General features: G+C 39.3%; 1 protein-coding gene across 1 annotated transcript; it reads right to left on the bottom strand.

Moving 5' to 3' along the window:
• Positions 1 to 18080: 18080 nt before the first annotated feature.
• On the bottom strand, positions 18081 to 19593 carry LOC111887528 (bifunctional pinoresinol-lariciresinol reductase 2). Its single transcript, XM_023883700.3, has 4 exons — positions 19218 to 19593; positions 18866 to 19106; positions 18563 to 18766; positions 18081 to 18393 (listed from the first exon to the last, which is right to left on the bottom strand). The coding sequence occupies exons 1-4, from the start codon at positions 19548 to 19550 to the stop codon at positions 18230 to 18232; spliced, it is 942 nt and encodes a 313-aa protein (XP_023739468.1). The 5' UTR covers positions 19551 to 19593; the 3' UTR covers positions 18081 to 18229.
• Between the last annotated feature and the right edge of the window lie 7527 nt (positions 19594 to 27120).

The raw sequence follows: 27120 nt of genomic DNA, 5'->3' as shown, positions 1-27120 counted from the left end.
GACTTTGATCATGTACCATTAACTTTGACCATGTTTGACCATGGTTGACTTTTGGATTATCATGGTCTAAATGTTGTTTGGGTATTGATAGTTCGGGAAGCCGAAGGGTCAGCAGTTCGGTTAGCAGTCAGAAGTGTTTAGCGAATCTTCAGCAGTGTGAGGTGAGTCATCTTCTAGTTAGAACGGGTCTAAGGCCACAATGTCGGCTCGTTTAAGTAGTTGTAGTATGTCGGGGTGAGCCCAATGTGGTTTATATGTTTCCCGACTTCGGTCTGATGTCGGGGCGGTCCCGAGAAGTAGTTATGTATGCTTGATGTCTTTGTGATTCATGCATGTTTATGTGTTATGTGTTATATGTTCCGGACTCCGGTCCGATGCCAGAGCAAGCCCGATGCATTATATGTGATTATGTTATATGCTATGTGTTCCAGGGTAAGCCCGATGTTGGGACCAGCCCGATGTATGTTAGTTATTATGCCATGTGTTATGTGTTCTGGGGCAAGCCGATGTATGCTAGTTTATATGTTATATGTTATATGTTTCGGGATTCGGTCCGATGTCGGAGCAAGCCCGATGCAGATTATGTGATTATGTTATGTGATATATGCTATGTTGTGTATGTGCTGGGATAAGCCCGATGCCGGGGTGAGCCCGATGCCCGATGCGGTTGGATGCTGGGGTGAGCTCGATGCCGGGCAGGAGTCCGATGCTGGGTAAGTTGATGTCGGGATTCGTCCCGATGCAGTTGGGAGTAGTCCTGGAGTTATATTTATGTTATGTGTTTATGTTATATGCATTGTGGATATGTTTATATGTGTACCTGATTACGGTCTGATGCCGGGTAGGGCTCGATGCAGTGGGCTAGGCCCAAGTTATGTGATTATGTGTATGGTATGTGGTAGGTTGGGGAGACTCACTAAGCTTAGTGCTTACAGTTTTCATTTTTGGTTTCAGGTACTCAGTTTTCAAAAGAGGAGCTCGGGAAGATTGAAGTGCACACACCATTTGTTCAGCATGGGGTGTTTATAGTTTGATATATTTGACAGATGTAATGTTATTCTTGAGATACACTGTTTATGATTTTTATATGTTGAAAGATAATTATGGTTTTATTAATGAGTTAAAAACGAAATTTTTGTCTTGTATTTTTGGGATGTTACTAGTTGGTATCAGAGCCTTGGTTTGAGGGATTCAGACACACTTCCGAGTGTGTTTGAACTCAAACTAAGGAAGTGGTATAAAGTTTTTCAAAAGAAAAGAGTTTTAGAAAAGCAAAAATAATTTTTAGAAATAAAAGAACTTTGAAAAGAGAAAAGGGTGTGATGCATGCAATCAGCCGAGCTCAAGTAAGTACTCCCAAATTACCCATACAAGTTTATGCTATGTTATGATTATCATCTTTATTAGAACAATATGCTAGATTAGGAATAAGGATCTGGGAAGGATGCCTTATGTGTCTATTATGTGTTTCAGCTTTATGAGAACTGCATGCTAGTATAGAGTGGTCAGGATGATAGCCTGAGTAGTATGTGCTTGATTATGTTCACTTGATGTCCGAATGCTGCTTGCTTTGTGCTTTTAGGATTTCTAATTGTCTTTCGCTAACTATTAAACGAATATTTTAAGTTAAATATTGCAAAGACTAAATAATTTCAGAAGGTTAGGTCTAGCTCTATTTCGCAGCTCTCGTCTGAGTCCAACCGTTATAGGGTAGGATCTCTCATTCGAAGAATTATCTAGTATGAGTAACATGTAATAGTATTCACGAGCTAGTTAGGGAAAGAAAGCATGGACTTCTTATGCAACTGATGGCGGAGAGTGGGAAGGTGATTACTCTAGGGCAGGCCTAGGATGAGAGTAGCAGATAGCAGTAGCAGTAGAAGGGACTTGGTGGAGTCAAGGCAGTTCTTGAGGAAAGTACTGATAGATGTGGAAGGTAGTATGGGCCCGTACTACTGAAAGCAGAGGATCCGTACTCAAATCAAGGAAGGCTGAGATAAGACCATAGAACTTGTAGTGGGTGAGATCCCTCGAGCTTTGATGAGTATTGTGATGTTAGTGATGGTATATTACCGAGTATAGTGGCGCTACGTGGTAGACCAGATGGTAGCTCTGGTGTCGACGAGGGATCAGGCTCAGACTCTGTAGCCAGGCAGCTCGATGATTAGATGAGGGAGTTCATTCCATCTGAGGTTACGTGCAGTATCATTGGCTAGACTTCTGTGATCCTCAGTATGATCAAGGAGGGCATTATAGAGATTGTGATGAGAGGTCGAGTACTTACTGCACTGAGATTGCAGTCATGATAGGGACCCGTACGTTGATGTTTTGGGAATTCAGAGTTCGTGAAGCTTCAGATTGTCATGGGGGTTAAGGACCCCATTGTTAGTAACAGATGGTTCGCAGATGTCGCCAACACTTTTCGTACCAGACGTTGTCTCAAAAGGAGACAAGATCCGACTTACTTCCTGTCCCCTGAGGGACAGAGCACGAGATTGATAAGAAGAGGTCGGTAGTGAGTGGAGTGATGAAGTAGTTGATGGTATGTCATTGGATGACTTTTAGACTAGATTATGGGAAGAGTGTGCCCATGCGATTGAGGCGCAACAGTTGGCGCAAGAGTTATTAGATCTCCACCAGACGAATGAGACTGTGGCAGAGATCACTGCCAAGCCTCGGGAAAGAGCTTATATGGTACCACAATATGCAGCAGAGGAGGAAATGAAGAAGGTATGTTATCAGAACATATTGTAGAATGATAGCAGGGAAATCGTGAGTATCTCGGGATGCAAGACCCTGAATGATATGACTTCTAGAGCTTGAGAACGGGATATGGACTTGGAGCACATCGGTAAGAGAGAACCAGATCAGTTGCTTATATTGAAGGGTCTCGGGAGGAGATCCTAGATTTTGGATCAACTTTTGAGAGACCACCAGGGTTAGATTCAGTTCAGCACATGCGGGAAACTGCACGATAGAGTCTTTCGTTCTGAGGGTTTGAGTAAATGTGACTCTGGGTTATCCTCTGTTTGTGTTTCAATTATACTTCCAAGAAATGGCATATGCCAATTGCATGCCGAGAATTATTAGCGGATAGCGAAAGATCATATCCCAAATCGCGGGATTGGGAGAGTACAACGTCATCTTGGTTTATTCCAAGACTGAGGAGCAGCATGAGAAGCACCTGAGGGAGGTGCTAGAGACTTTGAGGAGGGATAGACTTTTTGCAAGGTACTCCAAATGTGAGTTCTGGTTACGCGAGGTGCAATTTCTTGGGCACTTTGTCAACCAGAAAGGGCGTACTAGTCGATCCGGCCAAGATAGAGGTCGTGATGCAGTGGGAGATTCCGAGGTCTCCAACTGAGATTCCGAGCTTCCTAGGTCTAGCGGGTTATTACCATAAATTTATTCGGGTTATTGGAGGTGGTGTGATCTTTTGGATTGGCTAGTATTGAATCACTAACAATGGTAAGCGTGGTTTTCAGCAGATTGGGCATAGAATGGTAAGAAGGATTGAGAATCCTTCCAGTATTGTGTGCTATAAGGAGCTAGTGGAATCAAAGTGAGGGAGAACCACCCGAGTGGTTAGAAGCAGAAGTAAGTGCGATACTAGATTGGGTTCGCATCATTGTTGAGGAGGAAAGCAGCCTAAGTGGATGTTTGGATGGAGGAACACGTGAGCGGGGAGTTGGGGAAAACTTCCCGAAGTTGAGTTCGTATATGCATGATTAGCTGATTCCTGGTTGGGAAACCAGGCTAGAGATTTTTCCGTCAGAGCGGGAGACGGTCAAGTGGTTGTCTTGATTAAGGATTGGATGAGCGGAGAGTTCAGAAAACGTTCCAACAATTAGTTTACGCTTTTCCTAGGCTTTGGGAAGCAGGTTTTAGGAACCAGGTTAGAGCCCCAGTTAAGACTCAGGTGCAGTTGAGTCTTAGGTCGAGAGTGTTGTAAGTCTGCGGGTGTAGCCGTAACATTCACTAGCAGCCAGATAGTGTTAGAATGTTGTAAGTCTGCGGGTGTAGCCGTAGCATTCACTAGTAGGTAGACACTAGACAGTGTGGGAAGTGTAGTGAGACAACGAGATGACCGTAGTATTCATGTTAGTGATGGCTGGTTTTGAGAACCAGGTTGGAGGATCGCCAGTAGGACTCGAGTGAGTCAGGATGCAGATTGACGGAATGTCCGGCGTGGTATGTTTTCGGATTAGTAGTCAGTGTAGAGACAACATGGGGAGTGTGGTAAGACTATAGGATAGCTGCAACATTTGTTAGTAGCTAGTTAGAGGAGTATGGGCGGGGGATATATATCCTAGTTCGCGGAGTGTGGGTGGGGCCCGTATCTCCGAGTTAGCATGATAAGAATCATGAAAGTTTAGCTAGTTGATATCAGAGGAGGAGTGGGTCTGCATAGCCCTGGATAGGTGAGACCTGTGGGAGAGGCCGCTCCGAAGTATAGATGGGTGATACCTGTGGGCGAGGCCCGTGTTCTTTTAGCAACAGATGGGACCTGGTAGAGACCTTAGGGTAAGGTAGGGAATCGGGGATCCTAGATCTTCTAGAGCCAGTGTGGTTGGGTTGGTAGAGCAGTTCATGTAGTCGTAGTATCTTCATAAGTCGTTGGGAGCGACTGAGGGAATGTTCTTGCATCCGGTAACCGGTGGGGGACCAGTATTTCGGGTAATGGTAGACCAGTTGGGACCAGGGTGGTCTCAGTTCATCCGGTAGGCAGATGGGAGTCAGCAAGACTTCAGGCAGGAATGATGGTAAGGGATTTGGTGCGAAAAGCCGTGAGCTGATTGGGTGATGCTAAGTTGCTCACCGCGGAATCAAATGATCTCAGGGTAAATGATTTGGCTCGGTAATTCCGTTCTAGTTTGAGCCTTATGTAACGACCCGTCTCCGGTATGATGATTCCATGGTATTTATTTTGAAGTTTGAAAGAGGGACTCGGCGAGTTCATAGCCTGACTCGCCGAGTAGGGACGGGATTTCGAGCACGTGTTAGTCGGCGACTCGGCGAGTCCATATTCGGGACTCGGCGAGTCTGCCTGTCTGGAAGAAACCCTAAATCCCCGGGTTGCTCACTATTTAAGCCACCTTATAGCCTCCATTCTCGCCTCCTTCACCCTCAGAGAGCTGTGAGAAAACCCTAATCCATTCTTGAGTGATCTAAGTGCTCTTGTGTTAAAATTTTTGAAGGCTTGAAGAAGGAAAAGAAGAAAGGAACAAGGAGAAGAGTTGTAGAGCAAAGATTCAAGGGCAAACTAGAGTTCTTTGAGGTATTCTTCGGATTTCCTTCCCTTTTATGCTTTAAAACCCCATTAGAACTCTTCTAGATCTAGTTGATGCTTTTCTCAAGCCTTATGATGATATGGAAGCCCTATTATGTCGAGATATCCTTAGATCTGTTCATTCAGGAGTTGTAGAGCCCAAATCTATTGCCTTTATGGAGCTATTTTGCATAATAACCCTAGATCTACCCTTTTAAGTGCCTTTTTAGCCTTTATCCCCTTTTTCATGTGTTTGTACACGTAAAGTTGGAAACTTTACGTGGTAAATCAGCTTATTGGACTCAGATCTATCATTTGTATGTAATGGATTCAAGTAGAATCGAGTTTAGAATAGTTGCATTGTTGTGACTCGGCGAGTTGGAAGAACGACTCGGCGAGTCGAGTCGCGAGTCCCCGATTTCTTCCTTTTTGAGCGATGCCGTGTGGGACCAGTGAGTAGTGGAGTGGACTCAGCGATTTCGAGGTCAGACTCAGTAATGGGGGGACTCGGCGAGTTGTTCATACAACTCGGCGAGTCCAAGGCAATCTTCTTAAGCTCAAGAACAACTCGTCGAGTTGTTCATATGACTCGGCGAGTCGGATGAAGATTGTCTGAGTTCTTGGATCGAGAGGGTACTCGTCGAGTCGATGTCATACTCGACGAGTAGCCACGAGTAGGGTTGAGAAGTGAGACTAGAGACTCGGCGAGTTGGCGGCCCAACTCGGCGAGTCAGGTCAACTATGGGTTGACTTTGACCGAGAGTTGACTTTGACCAAGGGTAAAAGAGTCATTTTACCCCAGTGCAGTGTTTAGTATTTGATTGAGTGTGTTTATGGACTTGTAGCCGGGGAGATACCGGAGCAGCAGCAGTTAGCTTTCAGAGCCATTCACACAGCAGCCAGTTCACGAGGTGAGTTTCCCTTCAGTAGGAACGGGTCTACGGCCACAATGCCGGCCCGTTTAATTAGCAGTAGTCCCGGATTTTGGTCTGATGCAGTAGTTAGGGTGCTTGATGTCTTTGTGATTCAAGCATGTTTGTGTTATGTGTTCCGGACTCTGTTCCGATGCAATATGCAGTATATGTGATTATAATAGTTGTTATGTTTTATGCTATGCCATGATCAGCCAGTTCTGGACTTCGGTCCGATGCAGTCAGTTTCAGACTTTGGTCCGATGCAGTTAGTTCCGGACTTCGGTCCGATGCAGTCAGTTCCGGACTTTGGTCCGATGCAGTTAGTTCCGGACTCTGGTCCGATGCAGGGGACAAGGTCCTAGTCAGTTCCGGACTTCGGTCCGATGCAGCTAGTTTCAGACTTCGGTCTGATGCAGTGGGCAAGGCCCAGTATGTGCTTTATATGTATTGTATGGTATGTGGTAGTTTGGGGGAGCTCACTAAGCTTCGTGCTTACAGTTTCAGTTTTGGTTTCAGGTACTTCCGCAAGCAAAGGGAAGAGCTCGGGATGATGGTATTGCACACACCACAACTTCAGTTTTTATCCTGGGAGTTGACTCAGTCTTCTTAGATATGTTTTGATACAGTTGTGACGCAGTTTTCTTGTTACAGTATTTTAGTGTGGTTTTTGAGAAATGCAACGCATGGTTTTATTATGATATACTCAGTTTTATGATTTTTGGTTATATTAAAAATGAAATTTTCGGGTCGTATTTTTGGGTCGTTTCACCTTAAACGTGATAGAGAGGGATATGCTACTCGAAGGATTGTCTGAATTCTCACGCTGGGTGGAGTTTTCAGTATTGGAGCATTATATGTGGGTATATTCCGTGAGTATTGGTACGATGGCCAGCACTAGGAGTGGCTGGGATTGCGGTTTCAGCAGAAGATTGGTCCTTTAAAGAGATTGAGAAGGTTTGTTGCTTGTGGAAATTGCCTTGGAAAGGCCAGTGACAGTGCAGGGTAAAAGGGTAAACCCCCTTGTGTATCGAGGGTCAGTGTAAGAGTAGTATCGGTAAGGTTACCGATTGGGTAAAAGTGTTGTACTCGAAGGTAGTAATGATCGGGTTATTATGAAGATAACATCTTCAAGGTTTGGATCAGATGGGCAGAGTGTGTAGCTAGTGGTAAAGTGGTAACCGGATGGTAAGGTAGTTGACTGTGGCGGACTTCAAGGACGAAGTCTACTTTAAGTGGGGGAGAGTTGTAACACCCCTAATCCAGCAGACAAGAAAGGAAAGGAAAACCCTAAGTCAAGGAGTCAACTCGGCGAGTCTAAGGAAAAACTCGACGAGTAGGAGCGAGTTCCGTGTCGCGGATTAAATGGCCGACTCGGGGAGTCTGGTCTGGGTTGGGAAACCCTAATTCCGGGACTTAGTGCCCTATTTAAGCCTCATATTCTCATCCCGACAGCCTCATCTTCAGCCTCCAGACCCCAAACCCTCACCCACGAAACCCTAGTGCCTTTCTTGTGAGTGTGATCCATTTTTGGAGTTCTTGTGGTCTACTTGGAAGCTTGAAGAAGGAGAAAAGCTTGGAGGAACCAAGAAGGGGATTGCAGATCCAGAAGTAGCTTCTCAATCCCATCACTTTGTGGTAATCAAGTCTTGACCTTGCTCATCAACCTCTTAGATCTCCTCATGTCCCTTATGTTTGAGTTTTGGTTCAAAAGCTAGATCTATGGGGACAAGGACGTCCCAAGCATATATCCATTCAGATTTGGAGCCACTAGGTGTGGCTAAGGCATAAAGGTGCAAGATTTATGCCATTAGGATGTCCCATGCAAGCTTAAAGAGATTATCATGGCCTTTTGGAGCCCTAAAGGCCATGCAAGGAAGTAAAGTCCAGGACTTTACGAGGTTATTGGATGTCTAGAGCATAGATCTTTATTTCCCTGTTTTGGTTTGGAGAAATAAGGGTTTTGGATCATGGAGCTATGTCTTAATGAGCTAGGGTTTTGTCTAAACCCGTTAAGAAGGGATTAAGATGGGTAAAGCTGGAAACGTTACCCTTAGTAAGTCATTTCCAGAGTGTTTATGAAGATTTGAGTTCAGATCTGAAGTATAAGGGCTTAATCCTTTAAGATTGTCCATCAGGACGAGGAACTCGACGAGTCCAGGAAGGGACTCGACGAGTTTAAGCGAGTTGTCCTGTTTTCTGGTTATGGGTGAACTCGGCGAGTCAGGGTAATGACTTGGCGGGTTGACTTGGTTTGTCACGAGTCTGGATTAGCCAGGGAACTCGGCGAGTCAGGGGCTGACTCGACGAGTTGGTTCGCGGTTGCAGGATTCTGTGCTTTTGACTCGGCTAGTTTATGGAGCAACTCGGCGAGTCAAGTCAACCTAGAAGTGTTGACTTTGACCATGGACCGTTGACTTTGACCAAGTTTGACAAGGGTTGACTTTTGGATTATCATGGATTAAATGTTGTTTGGGTATTGATAGTTCGGGAAGCCGAAGGGTCAGCAGTTCGGAAGTGTCGGTTAACAGTCAAAAGTGTTTAGCGAATCTTTAGTAGTGTGAGGTGACTCATCTTCCAGTACCAACGGGTCTAAGGCCACAATGTCGGCCCGTTTAAGTAGTTGTAGTATGCCGGGGTGAGCCCGATGCAGTTTATATGTTTCCGGACTTCGGTCCGATGCCGGGGCGGTCCTGAGAAGTAGTTATGTATGCTTGATATCTTTGTGATTCATGCATGTTTATGTGTTATGTGTTATTTGTTCCGGATTCCAGTCCGATGCCGGGGCAAGCCCGATGCAGTATATGTGATTATGTTATATGCTATGTGTTCCGGGGTAAGCCTGATGTCGGGGCCAGCCCGATGTATGTTAGTTATTATGCCATGTGTTATGTGTTCCGGGGCAATCCGATGTATGCTTGTTTATCTGTTATATGTTATAATTTCCGTGCTTCAAACTGATGTCGGAGCAAGCCCGATGCAGATTATGTGATTATGTTATGTGATATATGCTACGTTGTGTATGTGTCGGGGTAAGCCCGATGCCGGGGTGAGCCCGATGCCCGATGCGGTCGGATGCCGGGGTGAGTCACCTCACACTACTAAAGATTCGCTAAACACTTTTGACTGTTAACCGACACTTCCGAACTGCTGATGCAGTTGGGAGTAGTCCTGGAGTTATATTTATGCTATGTGTTTATGTTATATGCATTGTGGATATGTTTATATGTGTACCGGATTACGACCCGATGCCGGGCAGGGCCCGATGCAGTGGGATAGGCCCATGTTATGTGATTATGTGTATGGTATGTGGTAGGTTGGGGAGACTCACTAAGCTTCGTGCTTACAATTTTCAGTTTTAGTTTCTGGTACTCAGTTTTCAAAAGAAAAGCTCGGGAAGTTACAGTGCACATACCATTTGTTCAGCCTGGGATGTTTATACTTTGATATACTTGACAGATGTTATGTTATTCTTGAGATACACCGTTTATGATTTTTATATGTTGAAAGATAATTATGGTTTTATTAATGAGTTAGAAACGAAATTTTTGGCTTGTATTTTTGGGATGTTACAACAAGCTTCAATTTTACTATGATAAGATTTCACATTAATATATGGTCACTAACTATAATAGTGAGATTAAAAGTTGAACAATTGTTCATTTACAAATAATCAACAAACATAATTAGTGATGGAATCGTGACAAAACCATATTATTCAAAAAAATTATAATCATGGGAAAATTTTCTAATACGTAAAAAAATCAGGCATCTTTGACAACACAAGTCATGTGCATGCACATCTCGCACTTCCTCGGGGCCAACCGTGACTTTGGGAATTCAGGACAACGAATTGCTAAAGTCGGCCTTAGGAGGTGTGACTGTGCGATTGCACACAATAGTGTCATCAAAGAGACTGATTTTTTATGTAAACGAAAATTTCCATGGGAAATCCGTCGCCGGTTCGTCTTTAATCCAACCTGTTATCATATGTTGTTAATATGTTGGAATTAGGTGGCTTTTGTAATGGATACATCATTGGTTATTTGTAAATGTAACATTTTCTTTATCCTAATCATCATTTATGTAATTAGATTTGGTCAACTAGGGGTAAAATTTTATCGTGATATTAATAAATATTACTTATATATATATATATATATATATATATATATATATATATATATATATATATATATATAAAGGAAGGATCATTTGAGAACTCAAAGTTTCCCGAGAACCCGAGAACCAAACGAAGGCCGTTAGATCAAAATAATTAAAGGTTAGGATGATTTATGGCATTTTCATAAATAACAAAGGGAAAAAAGAGGCGGGTGTGTAACGCCCCGTTCCTAAGTCTACTTAATTGTGAGTCCCCGGGATTTAAGAGGAAGGGTATTTTGGTCATCTTGTGGGAAGAGTGGAAAAAGAGGGCCAAATATGAAATTTGGGGACACGCCGAGTACGCCCAGCGTAAGCTGGGTTACGCCCAACGTAAGTGTGTAAATGGACGCGGATGCAAGATTGAGTACGCCCAGCGCACTCTTAGAGTTCTAAAACCCTAAATTTAGGGTCAGCCACTATATAAGGAACATGTTGGTTCATACCCTAGCCTCCATAAGCTCTCTTTTAACCTCAGAAACCCTAGATAGCCGTTCCACCTCCATTGTTGGGTGTGTTTGGCCTTGGAAAGCTTATTTTGGCAAAGGAGAGGCTAGAAGAAGAAAGAGGAAGTTGTCAAAGAAGGAGTTGAGTGGCTGGAGCTCATAGATCTGGAAAGATATCATCATTTGGAACCTATTTGAGGCATAAAGCTTCTTGCTTGTCATTTATATTGCTTAGATCTATATGTTGTGAAGTTTTGGCATCCTTCTTGTCCCAAAAGTCCTCATCTTGATGCATGTTTTGAGTTGGTCGAGATTATCTGTCCTTTCAGACCTTTGGAGAGGTCTTGAGTGAGAAAAATAAGGTCCCAAGGGCTGTGGTTGTTCCATGTGTGAGATATGTAGGTCTTAATGGATTAAGACCTTGATTAAGAGCTTTATGGACGTCCCAAGTGATAAAGTTTGAGACTTTATGGATCCTAGGCATATTTGGCCTAAGGATCTGAAGTTTGGGCTTAAGAGCTTAAGCCATTAAGAAGTTATGTGGACTTAATGAGCAGCGAGGTTACGCCCCGCGTAACATAGGAGTACGCCCCGCGTAGCGGGTCAGTGCCCCGATCCCCAGTCGCGAGTCAGCGTGTACGCCCCGCATACCAAGGAGGGTACGCCCAACGTACTCCCTCTGTTGGGTTTTTCGTTATTGGGCCTTAGGGATTGGGCTGTTATTGGGCTGCTGGATTTTGGGCCGTGACTAGACATTACGGATAGAGTATTGTGGATCCATTAGTTGTTATGGACCATGGGTCTAGGCCCATTTGGTGAGGTGGGCGCAATTTAGTAAATTGGGCCAATAGTGGTCTTTGCTTCGGACTTTTGGTCTTTGGACCATTAGTGGGCTTGAGAGCTTATCCAATGTTGGGCCGGATTGAGTTAAGGGTAAATTGGTCAATTTATCCTTGGAAGGGTATTGTGCTTAGCCTAATGATTATTTGTGCTATGTTGGCTAGTTCGGGATTTTCGGTGAGTCGGTGATTCGAGAATCTGCTTCTTCAGTTCAGAGTTTTGGCAGTGGCAAGGTGAGTTATCCTCACTATATCAACAGGGTCTAAGGCACCAAGGCCGACCCTTTATCGGATTGAGATCCGGGTGTTGTTGTTATGATTATTGCTTTGATATGGTTGCATCCTAGTAGCTAGGATGGTATATGTTAGAGACCTAGTTAAGGTCGGTATCCTGTTATGTAGGATGATGCTATGCTAGTGACCGGTTAGGTTGGTATCCTGGTTAGGATGATGATATGTTATGTGATCTGCTAGATCGGCTTGTTGACTGTGAATTGTTATATGATTGTATGTTATGTGCACATGGTTGTTGGACTGGGGTTGGGTTGAGGCGGGTCCTGCTTTGTGCTGTAGGCCAAGATACCCAGGGCGGACCGGTTGTCCCGAAGGCCCAGCAAGCGGTCCGGATATGCTGTAGGCCCCAAGAGGGCGGACAAGACATGCCGAGGCTCGGAGGGTGGACCAGGCCGACTGAAGGCCCGGTGCGGGCGGACCAGTCATACTGTAGACTCAGAGAGTAGGCCAGGTGGATTGAAGGCCCGGAGCGCACGGACCAATCACCCTGTAGACTTGATGTATATGGCTAGACTCGGAGGGTGGACCAGGTGGACTGTTGGCCGGTGCGGCGGACCAGTCACAAAGTAGACCCGAAGTGCATGGCTGTTCTGTGATCGGATATGATATGGCATGTTATGCGTGTATGGTATATGTGGTTTGTATTTTGAGGATATCTCACTAAGCTTTCGGGCTTACAGTTGTGGTTTAATGTTTTTCAGGTTCTTTAGGAGACCGTGGCAAGGCAAAGGCGTGATCGTACCGCTCCTCATGTTTATGTTGTGATATGATTATGGGAATACTCTAATTTAATTGTATTGAAAACCTTTTTGTAATAATTTAATGAAATCGGTTTGTTTTTGAAAATTTTAAATTGGTTGGAATTTTTCGGTCGTTACAGGGGGCATCTTATTTCACATGAATCAGGGGCATTTTAAAGACAACCTAATATACCGTCTCAGATGCCAATTTGTTCCTGGTTCAAATCGGAAGACAAGTTGGAGATCAAAAATCTAATCGGCGACCACCTCCTTCACTCTCTAGAAAATCGACGCCAAATCCTCCTTCTCCGCCACACATTCTCTCATCCTCACTAGAGATCCATCTTCGTCTCATCTCCGACCTCAATCACCATCAATTTTGCTACAAACGGTGTCGTTTTGACTTTTTCGGATGGTGTTGGTTGCCTCTGCCTCCATCTGATCGTGGAACTGTCTTCGTCTCACTTCTGCGAGAAATATCTCTCAGCCTATCGTTGCCTCACGCCCGCGCCTCTTCAATTTCAGTTACAGTTAATACCAAAAACTTAGGATTTGCAATTGTTTTCTGTCCACGATTTCAATATCGTGTTAGGATTCTAAATCAACAAAATTAACATTTCATATACTATCTTCAACAGCAATGGAGCTCTCGATGAAGTTCGTCTCAAGTAAAAAGCATCTGTCATAGCTCTCTGTTATGTTCTCAGTGATATTCCTAATTCTAAAATGGTAATGTTTTCGATTTTTCAATTGTATTGTAATTCTCTCTTTCTTTTTTAAGTATCTGATCTATTGATTCCTCTGTCGATCCGGTAGATATGGAAACGATCTTCCAATCGCATTTGAGGTTCACTTCACTAGCCGATCAACTGTGACGACTTATTGAGGAGTTTCATGGCGACGATTTCATATATTGAGGGTATATCGGAACAAGTTATTCACAAAAGGCATCGGATTATTGCAACAATTCACCAACTCTGATCTCTCCACTTTCGATTATGTTTCAAATTGTATCATCTTTTGAATTTGGTCTTCTGGTAGGTATTTATAACCTCTTCCTAGCTTTTCTCGATTTATAAGTTCAAACTTTTGTTTATAGTTCCAATTCAGTAAATTAGTTTTTGATTTTGTATAAATATATTCGTTCATAGATGTTTCTCTTATGATGGCAACTATTTCTAGGCTATTATTTATGCGACTATAAGGCCATTTATGAAGAGTATATTTCTAAGAACTACGAGAATGGTGGCTGAGCTGTAGTGGCTGGAACTTGTGTGTGTGTGTGTGTGTTCAGAGATGCTATGGTAAAATTAATTGGCTTTTAATTCTATATGTAACGTCCCAAAAATCACGACTAAAAATTTTCTTTAAACATTACTAAAACTATATTTGTAAAAGCCATGTCATAATTCATAACATACATTCAGAGTATTAATTCAAAACATATTCTTATTATCAGAGTAAAACATCCCAGGCTGTCTAATTAATGGTGTGTGCCATGCGTCATGCGATCACCCCGAGCTCTACCCTCCGCTACCGGAAGTACCTGAAACCAAAACTGAAAACCGTAAGCACGAAGCTTAGTGAGTTCCCCCAACCTACCACATACCCTGCATAAACACATAATGCACATACTAGGCCACGCCCGCTATTCCGGGCCTTGCCCGTTACTTCGGGCCTCGCCCGCTACAGGCCCCGCCGGGCTTCGAGCCCCGCTCGGATACATATTTGTTTCTTTTAGGCCCTGCCCGCTAACCACATAATACAAAATAACATATAACACATAACTGAACATACCCTACTGTATTCCTGTCCTAAGGCCTCGCCTGTCTTGGGCCTCGCCCCTATCCTGTTACTAGTGAGTCATGGAACCCCGTCCAAGCTCCTACCATAAGTGAGATACGGGTCCCCGCCCACACTCACTCCATACCTATCTCGGGCCTCGCCCCAGCTCTGCTACTAATGAGACATGGAACACCATCCATACTCTGATATTGGTGAGATACGGGACCTCGCCCACACTTACCTCCTTACCAGGCACATACATGCGTCACACAGACAACAAGTATACTCTATCATGCAAACCACTCCTTGGGCACCCGCCCAACATTGGTCATTGTTCCTGAATATCATAATAGAAAACGGTGTCTACGGCTAACCCCTGGGTCTTCCTACTCATAACTACATGGGTCGGCATTGTGGCCGTAGACCCATCCACACTAAGGGAAACTCACCTGCACTGCTGAACTTCATTGGAAACCCTCTGACTGCTGACAAAAAATTCTCTGAACCGCTGCTCCACTAGCTCCCCGAGTTACCGATAACAATAGACGTAACACTTAGATCCAAACAAAACTCTAGAAGCTAACTAAGTCCACTCTTGTCAAAGTCAAAGTCCTAGCCAAAGTCAAACTTCCTGACTGACTCCACTCGCCGATTCAACCCGTTGACTCGCCAAGTCCTTATGCTCTGAAACTCTCATAATACACCTCAACTTGCCGAGTCACCCCGCCGACTCGTCGAGTTCATCGATCTCCGAGTCCTATCCAGTCCAACTCACTGAGTCACCACTCAACTCACCAATCTATGTCTTAACCAGAAAAGGTTGAGGTTCTGCGATCCAACTCGTTGAGTCCAAGAACAAACTCGCCGAGTCCATGGCAATATTCAACAGACTCGCCGAGTTGTTCTTCCAACTCGTCGAGTTCCTGCCTATCTTCATCCAACTCGCCGAGTCCACCCATGTGACTCGCCGAGTATCTTCAGTTCTTAATCCATACAGTGGCTTTTCGAGCCATGCAGGGGCTCCATCTTGTAGATCCACTCTTCCAAAGTATATTCCTCACGTAAAGTTGCAAACTTTACGTGAAACCAAGGAGCGATAGGCTTAAAACACTCTAGGGCTAGGGTTTGGGGCAAACATGCTTTACCAACACACCAAAAACTGATACTCTATGGATCTCTGGGCCAAGACACACCTAGATCTGAAGTAGCAACCTCAAATCTGGACTTCTAACTCAAAAGGCTCCTTATCATACCAAAATGGCCCCAAAACATCATCCATGAGAAGATCTAGAAGTAACAGAGGCAAGGTGACAGATTGTTACCTTTAAACTGATGCTCACAACAAAAGGGTTGGATCCTCCAGCTCCTTAGTGGTCAAATCCTCCAAATGTTCCTCTTGCAAAAGCCTTAAACTCACTTTCTTCCTTCTCTCACACAACTTAGGGTTTGGAATCGTGTATAGCAGCTTCTAGCCGACAAGGGGGACTAAGGAGAGGACTTAAGGTCCTTTAAATAGGGTGCAAACCCTTGGATTAGAGCTTTACTCGATCAGACCAGACTCGCCGAGTCCACTTCCCGACTCGTCGAGTCGGTCACTTATTCCATAACCCGGATCCCGCTCCGACCCGTCGAGTTCACCTATGGACTCGACGAGTTGACCCCTTGACTTAGGGTTTTCCTTTCCTTTCTTAGTCTTTCTGATTCTGGGTGTTACACTATACATCTTAAATATGGATCATGATATGAATTTTTTTGGATATTGGCGATGATCTAACATATATTCTTGTTGCTATTAATCCTTTCTGACAGTTAAAGAGATTTCAATTTAATAATTATGTCAAAACGGGTGGTAATTAAAGGTAAGGCGTTGCATAAATTATTTAGATTACTTTGTTTTGTATTAATACGATATGATGTTGGTCCTAATAATTTTTTATTTGACATGGTTATAAGTAAATCACATGTAATTCATATGTGAATTACATGTGATTCACATGTAGATCACAAGTAAATCACATATGATTCACATGTAATTATGAATTACATGTGATTCACATGTAAATCACATATGATTCACATGTAATTATGAATTACATGTGATTCACATATAATTAACACATGATTCATATGTAATTCACATATGAATTACGTGTGATTCACATGTAAATCACAAGTGATTCACATATGAATTACATGTAATTCACATATGAATTACATCTAATTCACATATGAATTACATGTAATTCACATATGAATTACATGTAATTCACATATGATTCACATTTAAGTCATAAGTGAATCACATATGAATTACATGTGATTCACATGTAAATCACTAGTGAATCACATATGAATTACATGTGACTTACATGTATATAATATCTAATTCACATATGAATTACATGTGATTCACATGTAAATCACATGTAATTAATATATGATTCACATATAAATTACATGTAATCCACATATTAATCACATGTAAATCACAAGTGAATCACATATCAATTACATGTGATTCACATGTAAATCACAAGTGAATAACATATGAATTACATGTGATTCACATGTAAATCACTAGTGAATCACATATAAATTACGTCAATATGCACACATGCATTTTGTGTGAATGGTCTTTGTTAATTATTTTTTTAATTTTTTTGTGAATTTCACATTTGAATCTTAAAAGATACAATCAAATGTAAATATCATATTATATAATCACATTTGAATATATATATATATATATATATATATATATATATATATATATATATATATATATATATATATATATATATATATATATATATATATATATATATATATATATATATATATATATATATATATATATATATATATATATATAAGCGCACATTTTTACCTTGCCTTTTGTGCTTACCTTCAAAATCTACTAGACAACCCTACAAATTGTTAATCAAACATTCACATAGATTACTTTCAATTAATTAACTTGAACTCAGAATGCTATACATAATTTATTCTTCGCAAAGAACAAAGATTGGGGGAGTGGTTCACTAAACCACCCTCGCTATAAATCGCTACACTGCTTAGGGAGAGCTCGCCAATGAGCTAACGAGAGGAGAGATAAAGTGCATAGCTGAGTTTTTATTAGTTGTATCATTAAATTTTTTTTTTTTATAAAATAAACCTTATTAAAATAACAAACCTCCACTCATTACCGTTTTACAACTTAAGTGGCTTCGAAAACTCCTATGTGTGGCTTCAAAAAAATACCAAGTGACAAAGTGTTAAAGGTGTTATATCACTTCCTTCGGTCTAAGAATATATAAGAACATCCACAATGCATAGTTAATAGAAGAGGTGAATGAGGTGACGTGTCTAATTGACATTCAATAAATTAAATTCTATCGTTATGAAATGCTATGTTGGAATTTAGTGGATATATATAGAGAGTTCAATGACCATTGAACTTTTCAATGAAGAAAAAAAAAAATTTAACTATTAAAAACATATTCCATTTGAACTTTATAGAATTTAATGCACGAAAAAAAAATTAATACAAAATATAAAAAATAAAATGATTTATCAATCATTAAAGTCTAATAAACATAATGAACTAAAAAAAAAACTTGTGAATTAAAGATCCGTGAGTCATCAACACCAATCAATTTCTAATATTTTGTTTTATGTAAAAACAGTCCCAACTCACACTTTTTGGACTTGTTCCAAGCTCACACATAATAACATAGCAAAACAACATATATTTGCATCAAATTCAGATATACGAGTCCTTCATTCAAAGGTATTGCTTGAGGTAGTCCGCAACTTTGGTGTATTTGATGTCAGGGTAGAGAGCACAAGCCTCTTCAGCATCATCTCCAATCTCGAAATTCGTAAGACAGCCTTCGTAAAACACATGGTAGTAATGAGTTAGCCCCACCTGCTCCGCATATCCTTGACCTGTGTATATCCAACACATTTACAAACCATTTCAGTAACTAAAGAGACTCTTGATCAATGATCATCCATGACCATGAATTATTACAACTCGATTAAAGCATGCATGCAAGAAATATTAATGGAAGTGGAATATGGGATAGAGTATGCGTGAGTCATGTGAGTGTGTCACCTCGCATGATATTGAGAAAGTCTTGCTCGGAAAGTGATGATTTTTCGACTTGTTTTCCGATGAGTTTTTCCCAGAGTTCCACAACTTCTCTCTGCGAAAGAATGTTTTCCGAAGGTCTTATGTAGACTGTCTTATTACATGTTCGTGGATCGTTTATGGTTCTGATTGTATACGCAGCTATGTCATCTTCATCAACAAATATCGCTACACAAACACAATATCGATTCCTTTTATTAACATTTAAACACACACACACACACACACAAATTAACACATATAGATGCCGAAGTTATTATAACGTACACTTTTTATTTCCATCTCCAAGCAAGAGGACGGATTCCCTCGAAGGAAGAATATGACCAGGTTGACATAACCCACCAACCATATAACCCGCAAAGCAATTTGCAGATACGTAGGTGAAAGGGATCCCAGCATCTTCAATGGCTTTTCTCACCACCATTTTATCATCGAAGGTCACTCTCCCTGGTTCCAATGCATCTGCCATTCTTGCTGGATCAGTACCAAACTCCGATGGCAAGAATCTCTGTAACATATATTATCGACGTTATGTCATAGATAGATAGATATTTGGTAAAAACTTCTGGAAAAAAGTTTAAAAAGTAATGATATGATGACTTATATACAGTATATATACCTTGATGTTTCCAGCCTCTTTGATGGCGTCAACAAGTTTGAGCTGAAGGAGGATTTGATGGCTACGGATATGAACACCGGATACTGCACATATCACCACATCTACTTGCTTCAAGGCTTCAACAAGGCTTCGATGATCACTGAATGAACCAGTGACGAGATGGGCTCCTTGCTTCTTGAAAGATAGCAGCATCTGGATTTTTTCGATGTCAACTCCGATCTCCGGTCGCCGGAGAACGTATGTCTCGTGGCCTTGGTGTAAACTGGCGTTTACGAGCCTCTTCCCTAAGTATCCTGTTGCCCCAATGATCAAGACTTTACTCTTTAACCCCATTTGTGTGTGTGTTTGTGTGTTTTGTGTGTTTATTCAATGAGATTATCGAAGACCCTATATATAATTAAGTGTTGAAGCCTTGTAATTTGTTTCTGAGTTGTTCTTCAGGAGGCCTACCCCACCCACACAGGCTATTTTTGTTGTAACTTAAAGGTTGGTGTGACGATCTTTGTACATACTCAAAGCAGATCACGTGATGCACAAAATCTAGTGTAAAATAATATGGGAAATAAATAAATAAATAAATATTTATTTATTTAATTCCTTATATGAAATTTTTGATTTTTTTTTCTATTAAAATAGTTATCTTTGTATATCTTTCCATGTTATAAACACTAGGTGTGAGACCCGTGTAATACACGGGTTGATTTAAAAAAAATTATATATTAAATTAAAATGTAAACTAAAATATTTTTTAATATACAACTTCAAAATAAAAAAGGAAAAATATATTTATTGCAATTTAATATCATATATGATATTTAATACTTTACATATATAAGTATATAACTTTAATTTTAAAAATTGAAACAAACCAAAAATTTACAAGTGGATAATATTTATTTCAAAATTACCACAAAATGACAAGTGTCAAAACTCATGAGACATTAACAAATGGCAAAAAAAACCTTCATTTATTAAGGAGGACTAGGTGTGAGACCCATGTATTACATGTGTTTATTTAAAAAAAATTAAATATAAAATTTTAACAATTTGAAAACTTCAAATTTATAAGAAAAATAAGAAATTTTTTGAATTATTAAAATTAATGAGACTTTAATGCATTAGATACATTACATATATAAACCATTTTCTAATAAATACCTTACATATATATTACCTTATATATTAAATGTGGATTTTAATTTAATAAAATAAAAAATACAATAAAATGACAAGTGGAAAATAGAAAAATTTAAAATTTCTAGAAAATGCCATGTGTCCAAATGAATGAGAAGAGGACATATGACAAAGTCATTTTCATTTATTAGGGTAGATATGGTATAAATCGCATTGAATACTGAGTTATTGACTAATTAATTAATTTAATTAGATTTTAATAAAGTTTTAACTTATTGTTTAGTAGTTTTGGACAATTTACCATTTAAAAAAATATGTGATGTTTTCGTTTAAGAAATTCATACATATAAGGCACGAGCACAATATCTTTACAGCATAATTAAAATTTTCCATTTAATTAAAGCAACCATTTACCAAAATGGTTGTTAACTTAAGAAATTCATACACATTAGATACAAATATTTTCTACTTTTTCAATTTAATTAAAAGGGTTCAACCATTAGTCTCCAGGTATAGTTACGTCATATTTTAAATGTTTGTTAAGTTTTTTGGTTTGTTAATTGGTGTGATGTTAGTAACACAGATATTCGTATTAAAAAAGCTAGCCTATTGTGAATATCAAGGTGTCTAAAATTCATTTTTGAATTAAATCAATAATTCAAATTGTTATAATAATTTCTTTCTCCTAAATAAAAAACAGTTTGTGCGTATCTAGTTAATCAAATATCTTACCTATAAAATCACACCTTACACATTTTCAATCGTACACTTGGCATGGATTACAAGTTTAGCTATTCTTTTGATTTTATACATTTTAATGATTATAGAAGAGTTCCAAAGGCACAGGTGTCATGACCACCAGTCCACCATGGACTTTTAGAGTAAAAGTACAACTTCCCAAATAAACAATGTTTTAATTTGTAGTTGAACAATACCCCATGTATATATAGAATGTTGGTAGGATTAGAAAACTTTTGCTTGTCTTTGAAAATAAGATAGTTTTTTTGGAAACTTGAAAGAATATATTTTTTCTATTATTGGCCGGATACGCTATATTAAGAGTACGTGTACATGTCATCACCTTAGTGGGGTACATAGCTCGTTTTCATCGATGGAAAGATTAGAATTTATTTCGCGTAAATAATTGAAAATTTTAGTTGTTGGTATAAGAACTTTATTACTTGAAATTGAAATTGGACCTAATCTTCTGCCACTGTCTTCATGTATTTGTGACTTTGCACCTTTAATGGGAGCGTGGACGAGTGAAATTTCACATAAATCCAGTGTTCAAACCTTGACACATCCAAGTATTATTATTGTTTTGTAATTGACATTCCACATGAGTCTTAACACGGATTAATGTGAGTCTTTCAGATGATACACTTTACCATGTTTATTTGTTACTATACAACAATAATATGATTTTTTACGGACAATTAAAAAAGTTGTATCCGGGTTTTTTTTTATGTATATAAGTAATGCTAAAAATCATATAATCTGGACATTGCACAAATTAGATAACACAAACTTATATTTTGAATCAGAAAATAAAATTTTATCGCTCGGATTGAAAAGAGTATGTTGATTTCTATACATACGGCCATTCAAGTCTCATTTACGGGAATGACTCAATTACTCAAATTATGTTTTCACTTTTGACCAAAATTATAATATAATATTATAGATGTTTTTTAACGGTAGAAATTTATTAAGAAACTAGCTAGAAATTAAAAGAAACCCATTACAAAAAATCAGTAGCTAAAGTTGGGTTATGTAACCAAGAAACCCAATTCAACTTTGCTTTCTTACACCTATTAGAAATCCAAAAGAAAGATCTATCAACAACCTCATCAAAGAGAAGCGATTTCCTAGGCGTAGTCGTTGCAAAAACAGAGAAATTTCTGAAATTTCAAATACACCAAACTACAGTCATCACTATTGCGTGTAGCGCCTTACATTGGCTACTAGTCAATCTATCAGAATCCGACCATGAAAATAACATTTGGACCGTAAAAGAGTTAGGAAGCTGAACACTCCACCAAACTGCTACACGACTCCAAATGTCTAAAAGCTCTCCACAACCTGTAAAAAGGTGATCAATCGCCTCCACACAAATAGAACAAATTCGGCACATAATCGAATCTGTGACGATACCCATGTAAGATAATCTCTCTCTAGTAGTAATGCTATGCAACACCACCCTCCAACACAAGACATTTAGCTTAATTAGAAACCAATTGTTCCAACAAGTCTCAAAACCAGTTGACCAAGCATCCCATTATCTAAGAAAAATCGGGATGGTGGCACAAAAAAGTATCAGAAGTATCTAAAGACCACCCAACCTATCAAAAGTGACATCCAAGTGAACATCATGCAACAAAGCCAAAAGGCTCTCCCACTGAGACTGCTCAATACCCCCTTTAGGAGGACGCTACAAGTACTCCACTTCCCAGCCTATCAAAACCCGATCCTAGATTGACACGGCTCTACGTATTGTAAAAAGTGAACATCATGTTTGTGACTTGTGAGTATCTAGCGCAAAAATCCTATGGAAGCGAGCTGAAAGGGGCACATCACCTAACCACATATCATGTGTAACACCTACAGATTCGAGCTATTCAATTAAAATATAATAAGCATTAAAAATGTTTTTTGATAGAAGATTATTTAGGATAAATAATCTTAACAAAAGTTATAGTTTATGTGACAAAGATTTCGTACATATAAAGAACGCTAAAATCTAACTTCATACGAAGAAGTTATGCTTCTTCGAAGTTTCACGATTAAACCGACATAGCTCTACGTATCGTAAAAAGTGAATTTTTGATAAATTACTTTTTAGCCTAAGTAATTCAAACGAAAGTTGTATTAGTCATTAAACCAAGAGCGTGCATATATAGAACGTCCAAGCTTACTCTATGAATTTCTTTACTCATTCTTACTAAGAACTTACTGTAATCTTTATTTTATATCTATAAAATCATCAAGGCAGGTGATCATTATTACCTCCCAATGTTTTATGTTGGAGATCCTAGCAAGGATCAAGGGCTTCCTAGTAAACCATTGTGTCACTTACTTTTACCATTTGCTATTACACAATCTGAACATCACTGTCTCTCATTCAATTTGGTTGATTAGTACTTGTGTATTTTTGACCAAAACAACCTTTAATTAATTAAACTGTTAATTACCTCCCAAAATATTTTCCAATTAGTTTCTAATTAATTATTAACCATAATAACTAATAACCAATTTCTCAGTTGTTTGTTCTACTCAATTTGGGTCTTGATGGCAACCTAAAAGGACCTTGTTATTATTAGAAATATTACCAATAGTTAATGACATTGGACACACTTTCCAACAGTCTCCCATTTGGGCAAGTCATCAACTATATGAGGACCAATATTTCTCCAATAATTAAGAGAGTGTTAGCCATCCAATGCAACTACCGAACTTTTGATCTAATCAAGATTCAGCCCTTAGATAAGTGATCAACTATCCTTTCATTCTATGATATCTATATGAGCTCGAGAGATGGATAATGGTCAATCTCTAAATTCAAGTTTATGTTTCATGATAAAGATTTGTGATGACTGCATCTGACTACTAAATTCAACATATCAATTTTAGCTAGGGCTCGGCCAAGCACTTTAGATGTCAGCACCCAATCATTGAGGGGTCCATAGATATCGCTTCTCCTGTTAAGGCAGAAGGAACAAATAAACTTCGACTACATAGTTTTGTCTATTTTATCATGTCACACATGGGCATACCCTTTATATATATCAGTTACGGATAGCATTGGAGTAAACCAATGCATAACAAAATCATAAAGCAAAACCCCACATGTATCTAGGTTTGAAAAATAGAAGATATTATCGTCTTAGAATTACTCGTGACTGGATCCATGAAGTAATCTATAAGAACGGGTTGGTCCAATACTTAAATCTCTATTAAGCACTCATGAGTGTTAGCGCAATCTCTATGTCCAATCATTATACATAATCCACTAATACTCATGACAGTCTTGAATCACTACTTACTTCCAAGAGTACGACCGACTTAGACATTTGAGTAAATTAATACTCAGGAAGTGGGTTCCAAACATGCAAAAGGATAACACATTAATAAGCTAATTAAAATGAGTGATCTTCGTCATATATTAAGATCTCCACTTAATAATCGCCAAATCGAATGAAAACTTATATTGCTTTAAGTTCTCAGGTTTCAAACAAACCAAACTATGAATGTTTAAGCCAATTTATTTGCAAATCTAATGCCCCTTGACTTTGTCTAACTGTCAAACTTGGTCAGTGACATTGGCTTATGGAATGGATCGACAAGATTATCTTTCAATATGACTTATTGATTCCGATGTCTTTACATTTGACTTACTATCAAATAGGATGGTACTTATTGAGTATGTGTCTTGTGAGATTGTGTGACTTGAGATCCATACTCGAGGTAAGTTCACCCTTAAAGTCACAAAGAGCCTCCAAAAGGACCTTCAATGATTGAATTTCAACAAAGATGTCACTAATGAAACTCTTTTAGTCAGGGCTGTTCCAAACATATTTTAGGCCTCAGGCAAAAGAGAAGAAAGTCCCCTAAATTCACAAAAAAATCATCAACTTTTTTATATTAACTCGATAATTGAATGGAAATTACTTGTACTGGCATTTATATATAATAAAGTATATAAAACTGTAACACCCCAATTATGGTATGATATTTATATTTTTATTTATTGTTATTTTCTTCAAGCTTTAAGGGGAACTCGACAAGTCGGTAGCTGGACTCGTCGAGTAGAGTCGGGAATTCAAGCACGTTTAAGTTGGAGACTCGGCGAATCTATATTCCGGACTCGGCGATTCGCCAGTCTGGATGAAATCCTAATTTCAAGGGTTTGCACCCTATTTAAACAACTTTTGAGGCCACAAGTCAGCCCCCATCCCCCCTCAGAGCATCATTCTCGAAACCCTAGAGCCCTCTTTGCATTTTGTGTGATTTTGGTGTGTTCTTTGAAGATCTTGAGAAAAAAAAGGTGTTGGATAAGGTGTCTAAGTCCATAACTTATTTGGTACATACTTGACCCGACCCGACATGGTCCATTTGGGTTGCACTTCACCCAAACGATTTATGGATAATTTTATGAGAATTGTATACTTACGATTTATTAATATATTATAAGTTATAATATATTAATATGAAGTCATGTTATTTAATTAGTTTTAGTCTTAAATTAATTATGAATTAATTTAGAGCTTAAAAAGAAGACTGATTAAATTATGGGCTATTATATTTTATGTAGTGTGGGCTAATACTCATTTGTTAATGGGCTAAGCTAATATGGAAGTCCATGGAGCTTTTAACCCATGGATCTTTGGAAAGGAAAAGACATGGGTTATTAGGGTTTCACCCTAACCATGCACACTATATGAAGAAGCATATGATGCAAGAAATGTGACACTAGTAGTGTGAGACTTAGTGGTGGCCGATTCCATAAGAAAGTATACTACTCTCTCAAAGTTTTCCAAGTGTTTGTGGTGATTTGTGATTCCATTTGAGGCATTCACACAATTGGTGCTTGGCTCTCAAACTCCAAACAATCAACCATCATCAAAAGGTATGTATTTCTACTAGTACTTTTATGATTCATAATCCTTATGCTATGCTAGTTAGGAAGAAACCTTGGAAGTTATTATTTGCATGTATTTTAGAAGAAAACATAGATCCAAGGTTTATTAGGGTTGCATGCACACTTAGGAAGTGTTAGATTGCTCAAAACCCAACAGTTGTATCAGAGCCTAGGCTTGTTTTCTTGAATACTTGATGAAAATTGCTGAAAAATGTCGAAAAACAGCATTCTGCACAGCCGACTCGCCGAGTCCATTCATGGTACTCGCCGAGTCCATGTGTATATTCAACTAACTCGCTGAGTCAGTTCATGCACTCGACGAGTTGGCAGGCCTGAGTGCAGATTTTCGAGTTTTGGTGCTGGAATCGGTCTAGAATCATTACCATAAACTGTTTTGAACTTATAAAACCTGTTTTTGATGTGGTAATGATGATAGTGGACCAATTTCAAAGTTATAATCAAAATTTCAAGTTTATATGTGTTTATATGATTCTTGAAATTTTTGATGTGGATGTTCATGTTCATATGAGTTTTGTTAGATCATAGGAATTATTTGCAAATTGTTTGTTAGTTAATTCTTGATCTTAATGTGTTTTAATGGAATTCATAATTTGTCCTCAAGTTATGGAATTCCAAAAGTTTTTTATTTTAAATGTTTTTTTTAAGAAGTCATAAGTTACACTTTAGAAGAGTTTTTCTAATAAATGCTTTTATGGATTTCATAAATTGTCCTCAAGTTATGGATTTCCAAGAGACTCTTCATTAAAAGTATTAAACACTTAATTAAAACTCATAAGTTATGAATATCCAAAAGTTGATGAATTGTTCAAAACTTGCCCTCAAGTTTTGGAATTTGTAAAGTCTCACACAAACTTTAATTCCATACCCTAGAAGTTTTAAAAGTTAAAATTTTACCCTTATACTATTATAAGATTAATGGTTAATTATTATATATATGTATAAGAACAAGTCGTTTTACCGTTAGTAGGCCTCATTCACGAAGCCGGTCTATAAGGTGGGTATAAGGTTGTTGCCTATAAAATGGCAACTTAATGGGTGTCCACTCTCACCCACCGCTTGCTTGACTGGTGGAGGGTCGTTGGCCGAACGGGTAGGACAATGACTTTAAAT

This window comes from Lactuca sativa, chromosome 6, assembly GCF_002870075.4.
Source record: "Lactuca sativa cultivar Salinas chromosome 6, Lsat_Salinas_v11, whole genome shotgun sequence".
NCBI classification, from domain to species: Eukaryota; Viridiplantae; Streptophyta; class Magnoliopsida; order Asterales; family Asteraceae; genus Lactuca; species Lactuca sativa.
The sequence above is the reverse complement of the archived record's forward strand: the minus strand, read 5'-3'. Positions and strand labels throughout refer to the sequence as shown.

What these genes read in the sequence shown, in the direction of transcription:
- LOC111887528 (XM_023883700.3), bottom strand. Translation starts at nt 19,550, where the DNA reads ATGGGGTTAAAGAGTAAAGTCTTGATCATTGGGGCAACAGGATACTTA. An exon ending in TGGAGATGGAAATAAAAAGT is followed by an intron (nt 18,767 to 18,865) that starts GTACGTTATAAT and finishes GTGTTTGTGTAG; the next exon opens with CGATATTTGTTGATGAAGAT. An exon ending in CTTTCTCAATATCATGCGAG is followed by an intron (nt 18,394 to 18,562) that starts GTGACACACTCA and finishes GGATATACACAG; the next exon opens with GTCAAGGATATGCGGAGCAG.